General features: G+C 43.8%; 1 protein-coding gene across 4 annotated transcripts; it reads right to left on the reverse strand.

Annotated features, from left to right (window-relative positions):
* Nucleotides 1–1,992: 1,992 nt before the first annotated feature.
* On the reverse strand, nt 1,993–20,083 carry PGAP4 (post-GPI attachment to proteins GalNAc transferase 4). Of its 4 annotated transcripts, XM_061370288.1 has the most exons (3): nt 19,183–20,083; nt 18,723–18,791; nt 1,993–6,759 (listed from the first exon to the last, which is right to left on the reverse strand). In XM_061370288.1, exon 3 carries the CDS (start codon nt 6,633–6,635, stop codon nt 5,448–5,450), a length of 1,188 nt encoding a protein of 395 aa, XP_061226272.1. In that variant the 5' UTR covers nt 6,636–6,759; nt 18,723–18,791; nt 19,183–20,083; the 3' UTR covers nt 1,993–5,447. The 4 variants fall into 4 exon arrangements, with proteins under 4 accessions (XP_061226272.1, XP_061226271.1, XP_061226270.1 ...); XM_061370287.1 differs by lacking the exon at nt 18,723–18,791; XM_061370286.1 differs by lacking the exons at nt 18,723–18,791; nt 19,183–20,083 and adding an exon at nt 18,813–18,939.
* Between the last annotated feature and the right edge of the window lie 1,374 nt (nt 20,084–21,457).

Below are 21,457 nucleotides of genomic sequence, written 5' to 3' on the forward strand. Positions count from 1 at the left end.
AGGATGACAGATGGATGAAGCAATTTCAGAGACTACATGGTCACCAAGATAAAAAAAAAGTTAAAACTTCCCTCTGTAAATTAAGTACTTTTAATCTTATCAACACTTTTATACATGGTCTGGCCTGTGAAAGGGTTTGAGATGAAATGGGGAGAAAAAATACTGGAAGTTGGAAGAATGTCTGAGTATGATACACATCTACATGAAAAACACCTGGCTCTGTTGACTCAGAGACTGCTGCCTACGTGATGGGGTTAAAGTCTAATCAGAGCAGACTTGAGCTGAGTGGAGTCTGCCTCCCCCTCACCTCTCCATACCATGCTGGTTGTTTCCTGTTTTCTGTACTCCGCAGTCTTGCTTAACTGTCTCAAAGTCCATCTTGTTCATCCCTATCTAATCAGAGATATTGTTTATTAAGTGGTTTGTTTTCCCCATTCACCTCCAGCCCTCACCCCCAGTGCATAGGGCCTGGCCTTTAAACCCAGTGAACAAAATCACCTATATTTCTGGCTCCACAGCAGTGTCTGGAGACATGTACACCAGGGAGGGTATGGAGGGTAATGGGTAGAACAGACTGAGGCTCACAGAGTGCATGGAGAGGATTGTACAGGAAGGGTTCGCTGACTCCTTGTTCTTCACATTTAAAGCTAGGCTGCAGCAAACACCATGACTTGGGATGAGAATCAGGCAAACACATTACTGTTACCAAACCCCAAACCTCTGTGGCAATTTCAGTAATGGGGATAGCAAGCAAAGATACAACTTTAAATCAGGCTGCTGGGGGGCAAACTTTCTGAGCTGTGCAAAATAGCTCTAAGAGGACATGAAGACAAATGCAGTAGTCATGACACTGCCTTTCTGTTGACATTTTGTTTTTTAAAAAGCAAGCATTTAAACAACTGGCTGCTGTAATGGAAGACACTTAACTGTTTATTATCTATCTGTTTATCTAAGCAACACAGTGTCCCCCAGAAAAGCATACTTAGGTGCTGCATGTTAACACTGCAAAATACAAACTATAACTGAAGTGGGCCACTCTGCTGAAACGCCCTCTGTAGATGCAGTTTTTGCACATGCTGGAAGAACACTGGACACCATGGCAGAAAGTCAAAGAGAAAGTAGGCACTGAAGATTATATAGCTGCCCAGAGGCTTACTAACAGGGCAGGACAATACAACACTCATTTTTATTTGTCAACATTTAAAAAATCATCACTGGCTACTACACAGCTGGGAATGTGGCATTCATAGCTTGCCATGCAGAGCAAAGTCTTGGGAATGCACATTGATAGTCCTGACTCTTAGCCTACAGGTCCGTGAATAAACTGGCTGATGGGGCAGATTCTCCTGAAACATGAGCTGTCATGACAGATAGTTTGTGGAAATGAAGTTACTCTGGCAACAGAGACACCTGCAGTGAAGAAACACAGGCCATGGAGTACCTAATTCTGTATGCATTTTTGTCAGATGTATGTTTTAGTTAAGATTATTCAGAACCACATGTTGGGCTCTGCCATCTGCTGTATTTGGATACGTCATCTATACAGCTGGTGTGGAAATACACAAGAGAAGCTCTTAACTTTGGGAAACTGCCACTGCCTCTGTAACTACTACTGTTTCCCACGGAAAATTGCCTTTTTTTTTTTTTTTGTGAAATACATAGCCTTTCCATTCAAAAGTATACTAAGGTTAAATTCAGCACTTAAGAGATTGATGATGTCTTGGGTCCCTATTAAAGTGCCTCAATACTTGATTGGAGAAGGCCTTGAGTAACCTGATCTAGTAGGACCTGCTTAGAGTGGGAAATTGGACCAGGGACTTTTGAGAGGTCCTTTTCAACCTGAATTGTAGAATCTGAATTATTACATCCATGCAGATACACAGAGAAGCATGAACACAGATGTATCTTTCCTAGTCAGATATAGTAAGTAAAAATATGGGTCTGCCTGTCATGAAATTGAACAGTGTCATACAGAAGGAAGAGATAACACAGTTTTAATAGAAAGGTTATTTATTTGGTAGAGTTTGCTTGTAAGTATCTTCAGAAAAAAAGTAGTTCACCCTGCGTCCAGCCAAATTGCTGTTGGAATACCCTGTGTGGCAAGTCACAGCTCCTCAAAACTGAAAGGAAGGCTTTGTCCTCTCTTTAATTTTAATGCTTTCTCGCTAAGACATTGACCCTACTGCAGTTACAAAATCCACTTGGGCTTCCAGTCTAATAAGGATCTATCAATTTATGCTTCATCTTCTGCCAGAATCATGCTTGTGTTGGACCAACTTGGAAACAAAGGTAGTTTTGTTGAATAACTTCCCCTGAGTTGTCTTGGACAACAACACATTGAGTCCTGCTGTCTGGCCCATCAGGAAAGACTCCTCTTGTGCAAGCAGTAGTTGCTGCATTGAAAAATAGTCTCTGAATTATTTGGAATGAACAAATAACAAGAAAATCCATATTGTTTGTTTCAAAAATAATCACTACGTTTGTTTTAATGTGAGTAAAAGCAAACTCTCAAGGCCATGTTTCAAGGAGTTAATGCTGGGCCTTGCACTTATGTAACATGAAATATGCCAACTCAGCTCCACTTGCGTGGTGAAAAAGAGACCAAAAAGGCATGTGTGTTTGAAACTGCCCAAACTGTGGAACAAAATCCACCAGGATTAGGAACTCACAGTAACCTCCAATTTTTTGTTCCAAGGGCAAAGTACACTTCTCTGACTTGTCATTTCTAATAAAACATGGCACAGGAAAACAAGAAAAATCAATCTGCTCGTGAAAGTTGAGAGGCAGCAGCAGTAGGAACACTTTCCTGACACACCACTTGAGCATGGCTGGCACTGAGCAAGTACCTGAGTAACTTGGAAACAGTCCCCAGGAGGCTCAGTAAAAGCAGCACCTCTGTTGTAAAGGCGAACTGAGCACTCAAGGAAATTATTCCAGAAAGATCTGAAGAATTTATTAACCTGCTCCATGTACAAAGGAGTTCATTCTCAATGGGTTTATCTGAAACTCTCTCACAAGCAGGTTCAAGCTGCTTGGTGTCCCAGTCAATTTCTCTCATCTCTTATGCCCTGAAAATTGTCTTCAGTTTAGAAGGGATACGTCAAATTAATGTTCTTAACTTTCAGCTATGAAGCTCAGGAAAATTATTTATCTCCCCTGAAATTCTGGGATGACAAAGTACTACAGGACAAACAGGGAAAATAACTTTGAGACAAACAGTTAAATCATTTCCCACATCAAAACATTTATTAACAGCATATAGTTAATCGGTTTCTTTTCTAAGGTTTCTTTCTTTTCCTTCCCCCTCTTTCCTCTCCATGTTCCATTCATTGTACCTTGTTGTGAGATTTTCTTTGCAGGGAGTATGAATGGACTCTCATGAAAAGAATAGGGCACTTGCTGGATTTGTGTAGTACAAAAAGAGTGAAGAAAAAGCACACAGCACTGAAACATTCACAGCTGAAGGTGCATAAACAAGGTGTATTTCCTCCCATGCACAAGTGCTTAATGAAATATACTCAAATCTTACCATATTCCTATAGTACTGGAAAGCCTGAGAATAGGTTTGCCCACCTGACATTGTGAGCACTCTGGTATCTTTGACATTTCCAGCAGCTAAGAAAAAATCGTGGTTCTGCCTGTGCAATTTTTCCTGTGTCCTCTGACAGAGAGGTACTTTGCCTTTGAAATTATATGGAAGCCACAAGCAGTTTTTCCTCACATCTGAATTCCAAAGGTATTATAAAAGTGTCCCAGCTAATTACTAAGAGAGCAGAGGACTGTGCTCTGTTGTGAAGCCTTTTCTTGGCTAACTGACATTATGCATTTGTGTTGTGGGATATCCGTCGCACACTAACAGCTGGAGGTTAGCAAATTTTTGTGGTTTCATCTCTCATGAGTTTTATGTCCTTCATACGTATAACCAGACCCGTTGACAGCTTAAGGCATAAATCACCCAAGAGAGACAGGGAAAGAAAATTCAAAGTAAAGCTTTTCCTCCACCAAAAAGAAAAGGTGAAGCAACCCCACTGACCAAAACTCGGCAAGAATACTGTAGTCGGTTCATTCCAAATATAGGAATATAGTTTCAGAAACAGTTCAACCAAATTCCACATGGAAGTGAACTTGACTCAAAGCCTTCTAAAGTCAAGGTTGGCTTTTCATTAGACATAAACATTCTGGTGCCAGTTTTGATCCTGTCTGGGATCTCTTATCATCTGCATGGCTTTATATTTAACTGTGCCCAAAGCTGTGGGACAAAGTACCCATCCCAAATGCTTAACAGTCAGAGCACATTAAGTTAATGGGTGAGTATCAGAGTGGCCCCTTCATGTGCTGTGCTACTGTTATTATGAACAGCTAGTTTCATTTCCTTTGGGTATAATAAACAGCTTGCTTGGCAGCAAGTTCTTGCTTGCTGCCAAGAGCAGTGAATAAACCACTTGGGCTGAGCTGTGAATTTGAGATCCAAAATGAAAGAGAGATCCTGCACAATAGCCACACCTGATCTAATCTTTCCTTTAGCTCTGTGCTCATCAAAAGTCAAGGTAAATTCATGTTGAATGTCTTAAGTCCAGTCAGCAACTAATAAGACCCTTTTTAATGATGTGGATACACTACAATTAGTGATGATGCTAACCAGCACAGTAGTCATCCTATATTGTTCATAATGTCTGTATTGTGTCAGTGAAAACGTGCATTTGTGATCTGGCTGTGTAACATCAATGGCTGCATTCTGCTTTCCTATTCCTGCCTTCAGACATGACCTTTAATGAAGCAGCAGCAGCTTTGTTTTTAGGAGCCTCTGTTCCAGGAAGAGTGGGAAGGATGGAGGTGCAGATAGGATCTGTAGGGGGATACAGTTACAAACAGAGGGTCTGTAAAATTTAATGAATATAGGTGAAATTTTTGAGAAGGTTCACATAAACCACTGCTGCTTTTGAAGCGTCTGCTCAAAACCACAGTTTTGAAACAGAAACAGACAGAAGGCAGAGATCAGACCTCAGTAAGGATGGGAAAATAAGGGCTTTTCCTCCTCACTAGTTTAAATTTGAAACATTCAGTTTGTCCAATATTTCTGTTGCCCTAAGGTGAGGACTTCTGTGACCAGTGTAAAAGAAAGCAGGCAGTTATAGCTGTTTATATTGGTGTAAGAGCTTTTCCTTAATAATGATTAAAGAAAGTTGACAATCCACACCCCCAGCTGGAATCCTCCATTCCCCTCTCACATGGTGCATAGTGTTTAGGTCCAAGTATATATTAAACAGGGTCTGTACATATGGAAGTTTATTTTTTTGAGAAACTTCTTTCTTTTAAATAGACTTATTCTTTGTTCACCTGGAGGCACAGGATGCCCAGTGATAGCAACGCAACATCTGAGTTTGCACACTGTCTGTCTGCTCAGTGGCAAGCTCTCTGGGCTGCGTGTCTGCAAAAGCATGAAAAGGTCACAGCAGCTTCGGGTTATCATTTAGGCGAAGACTGGAATACATTCCCACGTGCCGGACCAGATTGGGTTCTACCACGTAGGCGTTCTCTCCCTTAGAATGCAGCAGAGAGTAGAGGGCAATATCCTTAGCAAAACCCTGGCGGCAGTGCAGCCCCTTCAGGTAGCCTAAGGCACGGCGGGCAGATGGAGCAGAGAAAAGCATGGCAGGTGTGCAGCATTCAGTGACTGGCACGATATTATACAGCGTGGGAGCCAGCCGGCGCAGCTCCAGCATGTAATGCCGTCCCACCAGCTCTGACAAGGCCATGCTGTATAAAGCAAAGAACAAGACAAGGGGCCAACAGAAGCTGGGGCGCCCAGTTGCCCAGGAGTACAGCCAGTTCAGCATGGGTCCCAGAAGCATGCCCAGACCTAGCCACTCGAGAATTCTCATGGGTTCAGGGTTAAAGTAGCGCTGAAGCCTCTCAGGATGGTAAAGCTTGAAATAGAGTGCATCTCTGAGGTATGGTTTGGAGAACCGGACCAAAAAGAGGTGCTGCAAGACAGCAAATATCTCCTCCTCTGGCACAGCATCATCTTCCACTACAAGGATGTATTCTGGGTTGTACGCCAACAGTGACTGCTCAAGGCAGAAGACATAGTCCTGCTTCTCCTTCTCAAACTGGTTCATTCTGGGGTCAGGGTTCTCACCTGTTCTGTCATAACTGACCATAGGAAAGAAGCTGCTCAGCAGCCTGACATCCTGATGGCTACTGGGGTCTGACTCCACATTACAAAGGAGGATGCGGTGGCTCTGACAACGTGCACCACATATCTGAAGGAGACGGTGGAAGCGAGAGGCCACTTGCAAGACATAGTGGAAATCATTCCGCCTCTGCACAGTGATAATGGTGACAAGCAGCAAGGGCTGGAAGGCATCACTGCCAGAGGCCTCGGAGGTATTTGATATCTGAAGCTTCTCAAAGTAATGGAGCGCAGCCTTGCCCTCCTGCCGGTTCTGCTCCAGGAACTCCTGACTCATGGGGTTCAGGTGCCACTGCCGCAAATAGAAGTAAGAGTGGAGGAGCCGGTGGCAAATCAAAGGTGCAAGCACACCAAATGTCACCACAGTCAGCGTGAGGAGATGGATAAAAGGACTGGACCAACGCCACCACCTCCCATACAGCTGCCAGGCTTGGTGTAACATGGCTGCTGTAGGAGGGCATCCGTGCTTTACTCATGCCCTCTTTCCTTCACTTCCCACGCATCTTCCCTGGATTGCAGAGTATCACTGGGGCAGTGGCTGCCAAACCTGCATAAGCTGTCCAAACCTAGAGAGGAAGAAAAGAGTTGGTTAATGAAACAGAAACTGTCCAAGTGGGAAAACGTGATTTGGCAAAATGGAAAGTTGTGCTAGTCACTGAGTAAGCCAAAATAAAAGGTGTCTGAGGAGTGCCTTGTGGTGGGGGCATCACAGAATTGTCATGAGAGGTTGAAGAAAGATAAGACAAACTTAATTTCTAGCAAAGTGCCCTTAACACCTTTTCAGCATGTAGGAGCTCTGATCTGACCTAGCTAGACAGGACTTTGTTTTGTTTATGATGCTTCAAATGCAAAACAATCAGGCAATGTACATGCAGGATGTGTGGAAATCCCTTTGTTTCAAAGTAGAGACTATAGATACAACTATGTGGTCACTGTGATATAGTAAGACTTGGGTCATAGACATGAACCAAAGCCAGATCTCTTGTATCTCTAGCCTAGCACATATCTGAAAGATAAACTTTTCTCTCTGTGGAATGACATGTTTCCCTTCTGTTGCCCACACACTTCCAAACATGTCTTTTCACTTTACTACTCGCCGTGTGAAGCAAGGCAACAAAGATACCAATTCACTTCATTAAGGGCATGTGTATGCTAACGGTAATGTGTGTGTGTGTGTGTCTCAGATGTCTCCTCCTCTCTAGACCTTGTGAAATACAGTCACAGCAAGATTAGCAAGTTGCAATTGAGCCATTGACTCATATTTAAAGGTTTTTATTTTAAAATTATATGCCTTTAAAATCAAAACATATATATAAATATGTGGAGTGGATGTATACGCAGACACTATAAGCAAACATCCACCTTCACAGAAATTAATTTTGCCATACTTTCTTTTCTGTTCTTCTCTGGGCTGTCACAAATACCTATCAGCCTGCCTGTCAGAAGCTTACACAAAATCAGTGCAATTAGGCTGTTAGATGAATTCTCCTGTGCCAGTGATTTCCTTTTTTAACCTGCTGCTTGACTCTCCCTTTCACTTCCCATTCGCCCTCCTTATGAACTGGGTAACTCATGCCTCCCAGCTGACTGACTGTGTACCACTCAGTGCAGAGTTGCTGTATTTTTTAACCTTCTGCTTTCACCAAGTTCTGATCATCAAGTGGTGCTCCCAAGGCCCTTATTCCTTCTCTTCACTGTCATCTGAAGCAGCCTAAGCAATGATGTGTGAATGGAAAGATAACAGGGCTGTGAGTTTGCTTCTCTGTCTCAGAAGAACAAACCATGTAGAAGAAATGACTCAGATGATACCAAGAAGGATCTAGTTCTAGGACTACTTCAAAACTGCCTTCGTTATTGTAGTCACATATTTGCTGTATTTACCATTAAGAAAAATCTGACTGATATGAAAGTCCTTTTACTAAGATTAATGGAAAATACGTGAGAGCTGTGCCAAATATTTGCTAGAGACCAAGTACTTCATGCTGTGAGATCTCAAACCCTCCTTGGATAGACTGTGGCATCAGTGTTCTGCTCTTATTCACGAAAACACAAGCCTTCAAAGATCAGTGTAATTAAACAGACGTGACAAATTTGCACACCACTGCATGAGAATCTGCAGTGTCTCCCTATATAGCTTTTTTAATTTTTTTTTTCATTTTCTGATTACACAATCCTGTTTCAGAGATACTGCATTGTATTGCATAAGTGAACTTTGTAACTTAAAGGTAGTGGTAGCATTTCATTAGTTTGATTCAGGACACAAAGACCTGAAATCCATCACATGCAAAAACCTGGCATTTAAATGTATTTATTCATCCAAAATCTAGGGCTTTCCTTTTTCTCATTTTCTGCTAACGAGTCACAAACATTAAGGGAACACACAGAATACAGAATCATACTCTACAACTCAAACTGGCATAAAAAATCCCTCACACTTTGAAGCCTTTTCTTGATGCGAGCAGCATTGCTGGCACTATCACTGATCCAGCCTCCAAACTTGGAAGGGAGGACCACAGTGGGAATAGGAGATAAAGAAAAGCTAGAGGGCAGTTTAGATCTCGGGGAGGAAAGAAATTCATTTTTCATCTGCTGGCTAGGCTGAAGACCTGAGCCTTCAGTAAACTCTGTAATTCTTGGGATATACATGATCCATTAATAATCACCACCCAAGCAAGAGGCCTCCTCCCGTGTACCCTCTTCTACTGACGTGGGAGAAGTGCGTGCTGTGTTCCGCCTGCGGCAGCCGCCTCACAGGGTGAATCAAAGGGAAGCCTGCCTGGGGGCCTACCGTTCTGCAGCCTGTGCTGCTCAAGGGCCGAGTTCACCCGCACCACCACAAGGGCGGGCGGCCTGCCAGCCCGTGCTGCCCCGCCCCTGCTGCTGGGAGCGTTGTGCTGGGACTCCACCTGCTGGTGTCCCGGCCCCGGGCACACCGGATGGCGGAGGTTAAGCACCCGGGGGCATGTGTTTCCTCGCTTCTTTTGGGGAAGCAGCCATGTCTGCGAAAGCACGCAGGCCTCGAGGCAGACCACGCGGCTCACAGCGGCATACTCACAAGCGTTTCTGATTTATCCTGGCTTCACCTCATCAGTAACACAAGGACCTTGGCGCTCTTAACGCTGCTTTTGCAAGTCCCAGCACCCCAAGGGAAACATTTTACTTCTCCCAAATCTCCCTCTGCTGCCTGTGCTGCTAGCTTGCATTCATATTGACCGTCAGTCAGTTTTAAAACATTCTCAGTTTATTTGCAAAGGAAAAGGCTGTTTTCACTGGGCAGTGGAATACCCACAGAGGCTAAAAATAGTTCAGAGTATTTTAACGTGAGTCATACTCCAGTTCATACCAAAACCAAGCTGAAAGATCTAGGAAAGAGGTGAGACACCAACATCCCCATTTTCTGGCTTTAACACTGGGAAGCCGAGAGTTTCAGATCTATGATAGAAATTTCTTGCTTCTATAGAGGCAAGGTTTGATATTATCTCAGGATTTGAATCCAGAGTTTCTGGTCAGACTGTTTTCTACCCCTTTAGAATGGTTCTGACTTTACAGAAGCTATTCTGTTTTCAGAAGCTGTTGGCACTGTCACTTTAACTTTTTCCCCCTTTTTAGGGTGGAAAAAAACATTGCTTGTTCTTCAAGTATTTAAGTGGAATTTCTGGCAGCAAAATGGAGTTTGAGGAGAAAAGCAAAAATCTGAATTGGATTTTACAGTACTTTAAAAAACACTGTCTGAAACCTGAATAGTAACTACTTTGCAACCATGTAAATACTTGCAGTGGAAGCCACTTTTATATGTGTTCTGTGTAAAACAGAGATACTGCTTAAACACCTTTAGAAGTTGTTGCGATACAAAGCTATATATTCAGCTTAGTTTTTTTTCTTAGATCATGATGACAATTCTTTCCACAAACACCTAGATCACCTGCTTCCAAATCTACACTCCCATCGTCATTAATCCCCTAATGAAGATGGGTGAATTGCCTCTGCACACACTTAAGCAGAGTAGAAAAATGAGTAATGTCCTCTTTGGGCAGGGTACTGTCTGCTGTGCTAGTGCTTTAAAAGAGAAAGCTGGTTTTGTCTTTTTTGTTTTGGTCTGCTCCCAACTCCTTTGCAGAGAGGTATTCCCACAGGCAGGTATGCATTCCTGGTACGAAGCTTCATATGTGTTTCAAAGCTGCAAAATTTTAGGTTTCTGGATAAGTAATGTAAGACAGGGCATCTGTCTTCTGCTACCTGCTCTTTGAGACAAGGCCGTAATTGTTCCCTTATGATTAAAATAATAAATGGTTCCTTTGTCAGTGTTAATAGGAAAAGCCACTCCTTTCCTAAAACAAAAACAGCTGGATGAAGTCATGTGATCAGAAGCCACAGAGTCAGCTCTGTGGGAAACAAAGGTAGGATCCTGCAAAATGTCATGGAAAGGCCAACTATTACTGTCCACCCCCCCAGCCAGTACAGTAGTAGTAACGGTGTTTGTGGGGGTTGGAATGTATCAAAACTGTCAGAGACCATGGGAAGGAGAAGCTACAGCAGGCAATTAAGAATGACCATGGAAAGGAGGAACTGCAGCAGGCAATTAAGAGTGACCCGTCCCTGACTGGTACTTGGAAGATGTTGGAACTGGCAGGGAACAAGGACATCGGACTGGGAAGAGGATGTCAATAAGAAAATCAGATAGACCGTTCACCTGATGTAACCGCAAGTCAAACACAGATGTGCTTGGCTAATTGCTTGGAAGCATATAAATACCGTGTAATCTTTGCAATAAATGATCCAGATTGCACTCTATCTCTGGGTCTGTGCCTCCATCCTCACAAATGGGGCCCAAACAGGAACAAGACAGAGAGCCGTGACTCGGTGACTGGTGAGGATACCCAGCCAAACTCCAAAAGGCTGCAGCAATTAACCGATACTAAGCAGCTGGGAACGGGAACATGGGAAACTCAGTATCCCCCGAGCACAAGTCGGTGTACAGAGTATTAGTAAAATTCCTAGCGAAGAAGGGGGTTACTGTAAATGAAGATAAACTGGAAAACTTATTAATATGGATAAACTGAAAGACTTACTAATATGGGCCTTGGCCTATGCCCCAGAGGCGACATCAACTCATATTTATCGGAAGGGAGTATGGGACAAGATTGGGGTGTACCTTTGGGCCACAACCACAGGTGATGATGTGGCAGCACCCAAATTTCTGGCTGTATGGCGCTCAGTCTATGAGGCACTTGACAAGGCAGTACAGGAAGCATTGGCACTGTCAACCCCTTCTGTCCCAACAAACAACACCCCTTCTGTTCTTGCAAGCAACACTCCGGATATTCTCGACTTGGGGCCGACAGACCCAGAAACCGAGCCAGATCTATTCCCGTCTGATCCTGGCATTGGCTGTCGTGAGGCGCAAGCTTTGCTGGTGCTCACACACCCTCCGCGCTTATCGATCTGTGGGAAGATATCCGCCGGCAGGCTGCAACAGCAACTGAGCCATACAAAGATGACCCTTTTGATTCCGGACCAATCGACCCTGACAGAGAACCCTGCCTCTACCCCCCTGACCCGCATGATATGTGGAAAAACATTAAAAAAGAAGCGGAAAATCAAGGTGCTGTGAACCTGCCCCACAGCCTGAATGCTCCACATCCCGTCCGTCACAGGGCGACCCGCGGGCTGGGCGGCGGGGAGGAAAACGGCGCTCCCGCGGGAGCCCAGCGGAGGCTGCGGCGGGGGCTCCCCTTCGGCAGAGGGGCTGCACCTGGTTGCAGCGGTGGGACCAGGAGCTGCGGAGCACGGGCGCGCCGCCTCCACCTCCCCGTTGCCGCGGTGTCACTCCCTCGCAAGGAGGAGGCAGCAGCAGCTGCGGCGGGCTCCCTCCATTGTCTGCCAGCGGGCAGAGGGCTAGGATACTCGTCCGCCCCTCGCCTTTGTGTGCTCCGGCAGGCGCGGGTGCGCGCTGCGGGGCGGCGCGGGGTCCACTCCTCCCGGTGAGAGGCGGGAAGAAACCCAGCCTCTGCTCCGGAGGTTTTTCACCCACAGCAATGGTCTGTTAACAGATAACGATTCCGTCAAACATGCTACCCTTCAAAATAGAGCTGCCATAGTTTTTTTGCTAATAGCTCAAGGACATCGTTGTAAAGACTTCGATAGAATGTGTTACATGAACCTCTCTAACCATTCTGAGTTTGTCCATGGGGCAATTCAAAACCTAAAGGAGTTCAGAAGTTGCGAGTGGAGAGTAGGTGGAACTGGCTAGAAAGTTTGCTGTCAGAATAGGGCATCAGTGCATGGTTGAAAGACATTATTAAAATCGGAGTAGCCTGTGTAAAAATCTTTTTATATGTTTTAATCGCAGTTCCTTGTTTAATTGCTTGTATAAATCGTTTGATTGCCAAGTCTTTTAACAATGTTTTGTTAGTTTATAAATAAGGGGGAGATGTGGGGAATGCTGCACAAGAAGCTGCGCAAGTAGACCTGGACGAGAGCCCGGACATCTGGGCTCTCATCAGCCACAAACCTTGGGAGAAGTGAACGGGACAAGTGGGGAAGAACCGGTGAAAGAACTGGAGAAAGAACATCAGGTGGAACTGAAGAAAGAGCATCAAGATAATTTCTGAGGACTGTAAATTTGGGAACAGGAGGATGCTTAAGACAAGATAAAGAATGTGTAGTCAAGGGGAAGTGGAACTGAGATTGTAATGAGTAGTGATAGCAAAAGACTATGTTTAGAAATAATTATTCAAGCAAAGGCGAGTGGACAGTAATGTGATTGGCTGAAAGAGTGAGTGATCAATAAGATTGTTTTGTGATGGAAAAGTATCAAAGAAACTAACTGGTACTAACTGCTAGGCAGAATACTATAAAAACCTGTAAGCTCACTCAATAAGGGATTTCGTTTGTAGCCAGAACCGGAGTCCATGCTGCAGTTGCCACAAGATCAGGCCTGGCAAGCGGTGCCATCCCATATAAAGGGCAGCCCATGTGCAGTAGGGACCTTAAGCATGTTTGTCCCTAATAACACTATGATAATGAATAAATGAGGATTGCATTCTCGAAGGTCAACGCACGCTTTTCAGCTGAGCTGCGATGACAAAGTAAATTTTTGGAACCTGGGTGAAATAATAGCTGCTTCATTTTTAGCTCCCAGAGTAGCTAGCGCCCAAGCTTTAGCAACATTGAATAAGTTAGGATGCTGGCTTGCTAAACAAACTAATGCTACAGCGTCCGCTCTCTCTGCGCTGCTCACTGATGTTGACTCTATTAGACACACAACTTTGCAAAATAGAGCAGCAATCGATTTTCTCCTCTTAGCACATGGACATGGGTGTGAAGTTTTGGAAGGAATGTGTTGCATGAATTTGTCAGACCATTCAGAATCCATACATGACCGTATCCGTAAATTAAAATACAGTGTAATGAAGTTAAGGGAAGATGATAATGATTGGTTATCATCACTTTTCTCTAATTGGAGTATAACTGGGTGGCTGTTGACATTGGTTGAGGGAGGACTGATCTTTTTGCTTGCTCTCTTCACCATCATATGTGTTGTACCTTGCTTATTACAATGTATGCAGTGAATGTTACCCCAAGCTTTTGAAAGATGTGTATACTGCATTGCAAAAACAAGAAGGGGGAACTGTGGGGGTTGGAATGTATCGAAACTGTCAGAGACCATGGGAAGGAGAAGCTACAGCAGGCAATTAAGAATGACCATGGAAAGGAGGAACCGCAGCAAGCAATTAAGATGGACCCGTCCCTGACTGGTACTTGGAAGATGTTCGAACTGGCAAGGAACAAGGACGTCAGACTGGGAAGAGGATGTCGATAAGAAAATCATATAGACCTTTCACCTGATGTAACCGCAAGGCAAACACAGATGTGCTTGGCTAATTGCTTGGAAGCATATAAATACCGTGTAATCTTTGCAATAAACCATCCAGCTTGCACTCTATCTCTGGGTCTGTGCCTCCATCCTCACAGGTGTCCACACAAGCTGTAGTTTTGGCTTGTGTGTCAATACTATAGTGGCACCTCAAGTTAAGACCTGTGTGCAAAAAACACTTCTAAACCCTAAACTATCTTTGTGCAGACATGCTGCAACCACAGAACCAAGCTCCTCTGCTAATTAGCCCTCTCTGGAAGAAACAACAGCTTTGTCCTTGCTGGGATATTGTTAGTGCACTAGCAAGGAGCCCTGCTCAAGTCTGAGGGAACTGATGCAAGCTTCACAAAGTCATAAAGAGCCATATACATCTTCTGTTTTATATGTGAGAAATATATGTAGTCATGCTGACAGCTGACTGTTGTGCACAGATACCCTAAGCTTCTGAAAACTGAGGTCCGTACTATGAGTTGATCCCTGTTACTGGACCAGATGGACAGCTTTTCTCATCTGCAGTTCCTGTTGTTTTCTGACAGCTTTTAGTAGGTCAGGTGCCAGATAATAGCAATGTATTCAGGGTTGCCTTGAAAACAGCAGTGTCCAATAAAAGCTGAGGATTCACAGATCTGGCCATTACACTTGAAATTAAATAAAATACTAACCTTCCTGGTAACAGCTGTGTTTCTAAAAACATTGAGCAGAATCTTAAATAGGAAGAGCTCAGCAGTTGTGCTAGCAAAATGGGTGCATTTTCTAGCAGGTACCAAATTTAGCTCTTACCTCTTCTACTTCAAGCACTGCTTAAGCACTTGTCATTATGTTGCTTCTAGAGAATAAATGTCAAGTAAGCCAGTTGTTTCATTTAACTTCCACCTAAAGTGCTTCCTGCTATGGCACAGACCAGGGCTGCTGGTGATGCACTTGATCTCTCAGCTCTCTTAGAACTTTTCCTTTTGTTTCTTATGGTCTATGTATTAACGGCATGACACTTCTACGGTTTAACAGGTTAAGAATAGTGTGAAGCATAAGAGAAGTGGCTAGGGAGATGGAAAGGATTTTGACAGCCCTTTACAGGACTTACGTGGTATAACAGGTAGAAATCAGTGTCACAGCCTTCCATTTTTGTATGCCATTCCTCAGAACCTGTCCATGAACATGGAACTTTTTCTGTCCAAGGAAATGGAATTAAAGCACTATCAGAAAACTGAAAATGCACAGATACACAGGGAGTAAGCCTGTACAGTTAGGAAACCCCAGAAAATGCAGAATTGCATCCTGGATGTAAATTTACTGATAGGCTGGCCTGCTTGTCTCATTTAACTGGAGTTAGCTTTTCCAGGCTGTTCATAAATCCCTAGAAATCCAGGGAGCAGTTTGAAAGCTGAATTAAGAGGCAAAGTAGATGAATGTGGCAGCTGGAAGATACTTTGTCCATTTCCCTTAAACTAAGAAGTTAAAAGCCTCTAGTGGAACAGGCTATGAACTGAATATATTAATTACAGCTGTTTCCCCAACTCCTGTCTCACTTTTCCTGTGTGTTCATTTTCCTCTGCCACGTAAATCTGAAGGGAGCCTGTTCTCAACATCTACTGACTTTCACCAGACTGCTCCCTCCTGTGCAACATCATGGGAAAACAGTGTTCCCTGTTGCTATCAAGCAGTAAGGTCAGTATTCAGATCAAGTGGGAATAGAAAGCAGCTAGGAGAAGAGTTCTGCAAGGTAACAGCTTAACACAGTGACTTAAGGCAAGGAGTTTTGTGAGGAGCTGTCTTTTAGAAAATGACACCAAAGGTTTATGGTTTATGCGACTTTAAAATTATTCAATCTGTATTTGTCTGAATTTACATTTTTTTTTGTGCCACAGATGAAAAAAAGAAAAAAAAACAACCCAGGATACGTTATAGGATTTGATAATATGTATAAAAAATGATGCATGTTTTCACAGAGGTGAAGCTCTCCAAAATCTTAAATTCAGCTTTTGGTTTGAGCTATCTTGTGCTTTAGTATAAAATGTGTATCCCTATTTATTAAAAGAAAAAAAAGAAAAATTACATTAGACAAAGCTGCTACTAATAACAGCACAAACTATTAACTTTTGCTGTCCTTGGAATCTCAGAGCTAAATGTGCATTGACTCATTAGAGATGCTACAGATAATTTTTATTCTAACTCCTTGTGTCAGTCTTTTGTTAAAATAAGACCAGGGCTCCTGCATGCAAGGTGCTGTACACAAATGCAGCAAGAGGCAATTTCTACTTTATTGATCTTCAGCTAAAGACAATATCAAAGAAGGGAATCTGTTTTTCTGAGGTATGTAACATATCAATCTGGTTTTGTTGTCGTGAACAACTGGCATTTTATAGTTTGACTGTACTGGTAATCCACACAGGTAAATAGAATAGCTTTTGAAAAAAAACCCCAAAACCCTAGTAAATGTGGTATGCTGAAGTAATAGCAACTCTTTGCAAATTCAAAGAATTCTTATTCTTGGAGAAGTCTGTCCAGATGAAGTTATTCCAGAGCAGCAGGAATGAGGTATCCCAGCGTAGCTATTGCTGAAGAGCTCCTTCTGCCTGAGCTCTCCTATTTGATTTCTGTACGCAGTTGTGCCCTTGGGGCTTGCTATGAAACCAGGCATTTCACAGTCACTGGAAGAGCAATGTGCAGATTAAATTAGCTCCTTGAGTATCTGTGATTTGGGTAGGTGGTGCTGGGTGCACCCACTCTAACTCGGTGAGCAGCCTTTTGGTTCAGGCATCACAGACAAACCAGCCCTGCCAGTGAACAGTGAGAACTGTGCTAGGCTGTATCTTCTCAGGAACTAAGGAGTCTAAGCCATGTCTTACCAGCATCTAACAGTATCAGCCCAAGTGGGGACTAGACAAAACTACAACTGCTACAGCTGCACGCACACCAAATGGGGTTGGTCGTGAGTCAACCACTTCAACATACAGATGTATTTGTAGCCCCCCTGAGCCAGTTCCCTTTAAGCGGGGACACTGCTACTCTTTTGAGACTGAGAGACACCTTACCCATAACCTGGTATCTATAATGATGTAACACATTTTACATTAGGCCTAAAAGTGTACTTTATGCTAACAGTATTTATATCTCCAGGTACAGTGTAAGTATTAGAAGTGTAGTAAGTGGCAGACTATTTAACCCCCATCTAATCATTGTTTAAATCACTGCTGAAATCACCAATTAGATCATTGTCCAATTAACAGTTCTGTTACAGCTTAATTATCGATAATTATTGTTAAATCATTATTATATCACTGTTTAATTATCCTTCAGTTATTGTTTAATCATCATTTGAATGACATTTAATTATCATCATGGATTAACTACAATTTGATAATCATTTAATAGTTAATAAAACCTTTTACTTAACCCTCAGTGATGATTTCTCCTAATAATTATGACAGTAGAGCTGGAGATGTGGGTATATGAAAGGAGGGAAGGGGAGAGAAAAGGCAACAGATGTAGTGATGGCTGCGAACTCAGAAAATGTTGCAGCTTTACTTTTATTTACAACTGTGAAGAACAAAGCAGGGTGATAAGGATATTAAAGAACAAAGCAGGGTGATAAGGATATTAAAGAACAAAGCAGGGTGATAAGGATATTATTTTTCTGAGCACAGGTCCTTCATAAGAAGGCTGTGAGTTTCCAGTTGGCATAGGTCTATGCAACAATCAAAATGCAACACAGTACAAGGTAACAACCAGAATATTGTGATTCTAACCTCCGTTTGAAAGAAAAATTGTTTAGTCATATTGATAAACAGCACTATTCTTTCAACACCTCCTTTTTTATGTCTATTAATGTTAAACAACATTACAGATTTTTTTCTTTGTATTCACCACTTGTGTCTGAGGAATATATGGCCTTCCTCCCCTCCCACAACAATGTATGAAGCAGACTATTTATCCTGCACAGCACTGCGTGGTAAATGGGATGCCCTGGTTCTGGGGGATACTGGCAATCTGTCTGAGCCTCAAGGGAAGAAAACTGAATAAATACAGTAACTGGAAAATATATAATCTGTTATACAATATTATAACAGACATATATATTAGACTGTATAACAGACAAAAATATATTTCCTGTTACACAATTACTGTTGCCCTTGTTGGACAGACAAGAAAGCAGCAGACTTCACACATACAGGAGGGTGTTTCTTCTGGTCTCTGTGCCTACAAAGTGCTTCCTGAACCTGGGAAGCCTTTATGGCAGCCCACTAGCTGCACCTAAAATGACTTTCTCAGCAACTGTGTATGGGCAAGCCAGCCTACAAACCTGTAATGCACACTGGTATAGTTTCATGTTTTGCTGAACCATCAGCACAGCTGCAAACTCCCTCCACAGTCTATGATTTTAAATGTCACAGACTTCAGCACTTAGGTGCACCTCTTTCCCTTTGGGAGAGCTGCCAGGTAGCACAAGGTGACCCTTAAAGCACTGGGATTAATAGCAGTTACCTTAGTGATGCTGGTCAAAGAAGAGAGAGCGTTAGGTAAGAAAAGCTGACCCCACCTCCACCCTCTGACCTCCTTGCCAAACAGCAGAGCCACGGATGGTATTTGTGCCCAGTTCTCTACCCCCTTGCCCAGCCTCTTGAGCGTCACAGCAATTCTGACCATGCTTGTTACCTCGGCAGAGGGCTGCTTTGGGTGGGACCAAGCACAGAGCAGAGGATGGCCGGGTTTTGTTCCCGTTTCCTTAAAAAGAGTTTAATTCACCTTCCTTAATAACAAAAGGGCCATTTGCTTAGAGCCAGCGAGGCTCTGGCCATTCTCTCTTCTGCTTGCCACCATACAGTGCCACATCCTCAGAGCAAGCACAAAACATTCCCTCCTTCGAGGGCGGCTTCCCCCCTCGCCCGGGTGCCTCAGCTCCAGCAGCCAAGTCCATCCGTTTCTATGAAAACATGTCCCTATTCACTGATACCGATCCCGTAACTCCGCGTCTCCCCGCACTTCGCTTCCCCTACTGCTGGGGGAGGCGGCGGGACGAAAGCGCCCCCGGCCCCCCGTCCGCGCCCGCCCGGAGCCCCGCTGGAGACGCGAAAGCCAGACCTCCGGGACAGCCCAGGCACGACGAGAAATTTACCCTTTCCCAGCCAAACGCCCCGAAGGTTTCCTGCCGCCCGCGGGAGAGCCGGGCCACCACCAGTCCGGTCCCCTGCTCCCGCCGCGCATCTCCGCCTTCTGTTTGTATTGCCGCTCCGCTGGCTGCTCACTTCTCTCCCGCAAATTTTCCTCCTCCTTCTCGGGCGGTGAGGGTGGGATTACAGACATCGAAGCCTAAACATGTGACTATGCCAGTACAGGGATGCTCGGAAGGAGGGGAAGGGGCGCTGACAACAGTGAGACACCGAAACCTGGGAGCGGGAATGTCTGTGAAAGCAGGCTGAGAAGCAAAAGGCGAACTCCATGAGCCCCAGGGGATTTCTGGGGCACAGACAGCAGCGCAGCCGGAGTCCCTAATTCCTGCTCTGCGGCCCCCGAATCCCGCACAGGGAGCCGCGGAGCGCCTGCCCGGGTACTGCTGCGGCCCCTGAAGCTGCACGCAACTTCCCAAGCCCTTCCCGAGACAGGATTTCAAATGCAGTCCACGCATCTGCCAAGTGCGTTTATCGGCGTTCGCGGCTCCGCCTTTGCGGCACTGCCCCGCCTGGCTCCTTCGGCATGGCTCCCACGCTGCCCGGTTTGTAGCGGTTTATTGTCCGCGTTCCAGCCGTGCTCCCCACCTTCCAAATTACGATTCCTTTGCGTTGCGGGGTGAACGATAGGCCCTCCCTCCCCCAAGCTCGCTCAAGTGGAAAGTCGGTGCTTCAGGGTTGTCGGCGGATTGTTTGTACGTCAACCATGATGTGTAGAAATGCTAAACTTTCGCTGTATTAATTTGTTATGAATTCATTACAGATGTATTAACTGAAATGGGGAGGCTCATCAGCTACACCAAAATTTGTATCAGGCTGTTCAGGATCCAAAAATCTGACCAAAGGGCACTTCTGACCTGTTCATTTCCTCTTCTCTTTTTCTTTGTGTTCCATCTGTGTTCTTCCACGCATCTGTCTTTCAACCTTGTGACTGTAACACTTAATGATACAAATTGGTTTTAACCGCAGTTATCTGAAATATGCCTCAGATAAAGTTTTCCGCTTTTCATTATAAGAATCCCTTAGTTTTGTGCCTGCAGCTCCAGAAAAAGTGAATACATGTATTTAGGCTAAATTATTTACAGGCTCTGACACCTCTTACTTCTAGGAAAAATCTGGGGGGAAAAAAAAAAAACTAAACAGAAGCCCCTCCTTTATGCTGTTTCAGTAAAATGCTATGTTCTGTTAAGCACAGCTAGAATTTTGCCCAGTCCTGTGATCAGAAGCTTCTAGCATGATGCATGTTTTTAATGTTAACAGATTAATTTATATTATTCCCTCTAATAGCATTATGAACTAAAGAACTCAGTTATTCATGCCTGCAATCCTTACTTCTTAAAGCTGGCAAGAACTATCCCTCAGCTAAGGCTTCTTATTACAGAAACAATGTGGATGAATGGGGGAAAAAGTCTGAGGAACAATACTGAGGAACAGTAATGCTCCTATAATAACACAATCAAGCATCACATTTGTGTTCCTAGAGTGACTTGCTCTCCCTTAGAAAGGTGAGAAATTCTGGAAGATCCACAGGTTTACCTAGATGCATGTTAAACTCTGAAAATAAGGCAGAAGAAGAAAGCATAGTTACTCAGGTGGTTTGCTTTCCAAAATCCTTCTTTGCTGACCACCTCTGCCTGTTTTCCACTAGTTTTTAATGACTGATTCATACTGTACCTTCCACCTAAATACTTTCAAGCCTGCAAATACTGATGAACTAGAAACATAATAGATCTTGTACCAGAACAGTGGCAAAAGGACATATGAGACTGGAGGGAGTAGAGAGATTGTACATTCCTGGGACATCCATTACCATATTCTTCACAACATTCTGCATTAGATTTGCAGAATTTGTGAGAAAGAATGTGAGCTTTTTTCCCACTTTTGTGTCAGTATGTGTGTGGGAGAGTGACTACTGAGTGGCATCAGCAGAAACATGTCACATTGCACCCTGTATTACATTTCATATAGGGTTTCAGACAGCAGAACAATTTCGCAGTAATAAATTAAAAGGAATGGGTCAGAAGGCCTTCTCTTTGGGAGTAAATATTCAAGTAATTGAAATTTGTGAGGAAACTTTCTGTATAGTCTTTGCTGCTCCCACTTCTTTCACTTGCCTGCTTTTCAAGGAATGCTTGACTTTCATCCTTAAAAACTTGTCTCTTTTAAATAGCTTTTGTTAGACCCAAAAGACTGAGGAAGAAAAGACACAAATGATTTTGGAGC

This window comes from Neopsephotus bourkii, unplaced genomic scaffold, assembly GCF_033783945.1.
Source record: "Neopsephotus bourkii isolate Nb327-2 ecotype Australia unplaced genomic scaffold, CSIRO-AGI_Nbou_v1 NB_1530, whole genome shotgun sequence".
Classification (NCBI taxonomy): domain Eukaryota; kingdom Metazoa; phylum Chordata; class Aves; order Psittaciformes; family Psittacidae; genus Neopsephotus; species Neopsephotus bourkii.

Coding starts and splice junctions, on each gene's coding strand:
- PGAP4 (XM_061370287.1), bottom strand. CDS start 6,635: ATGTTACACCAAGCCTGGCAGCTGTATGGGAGGTGGTGGCGTTGGTCC.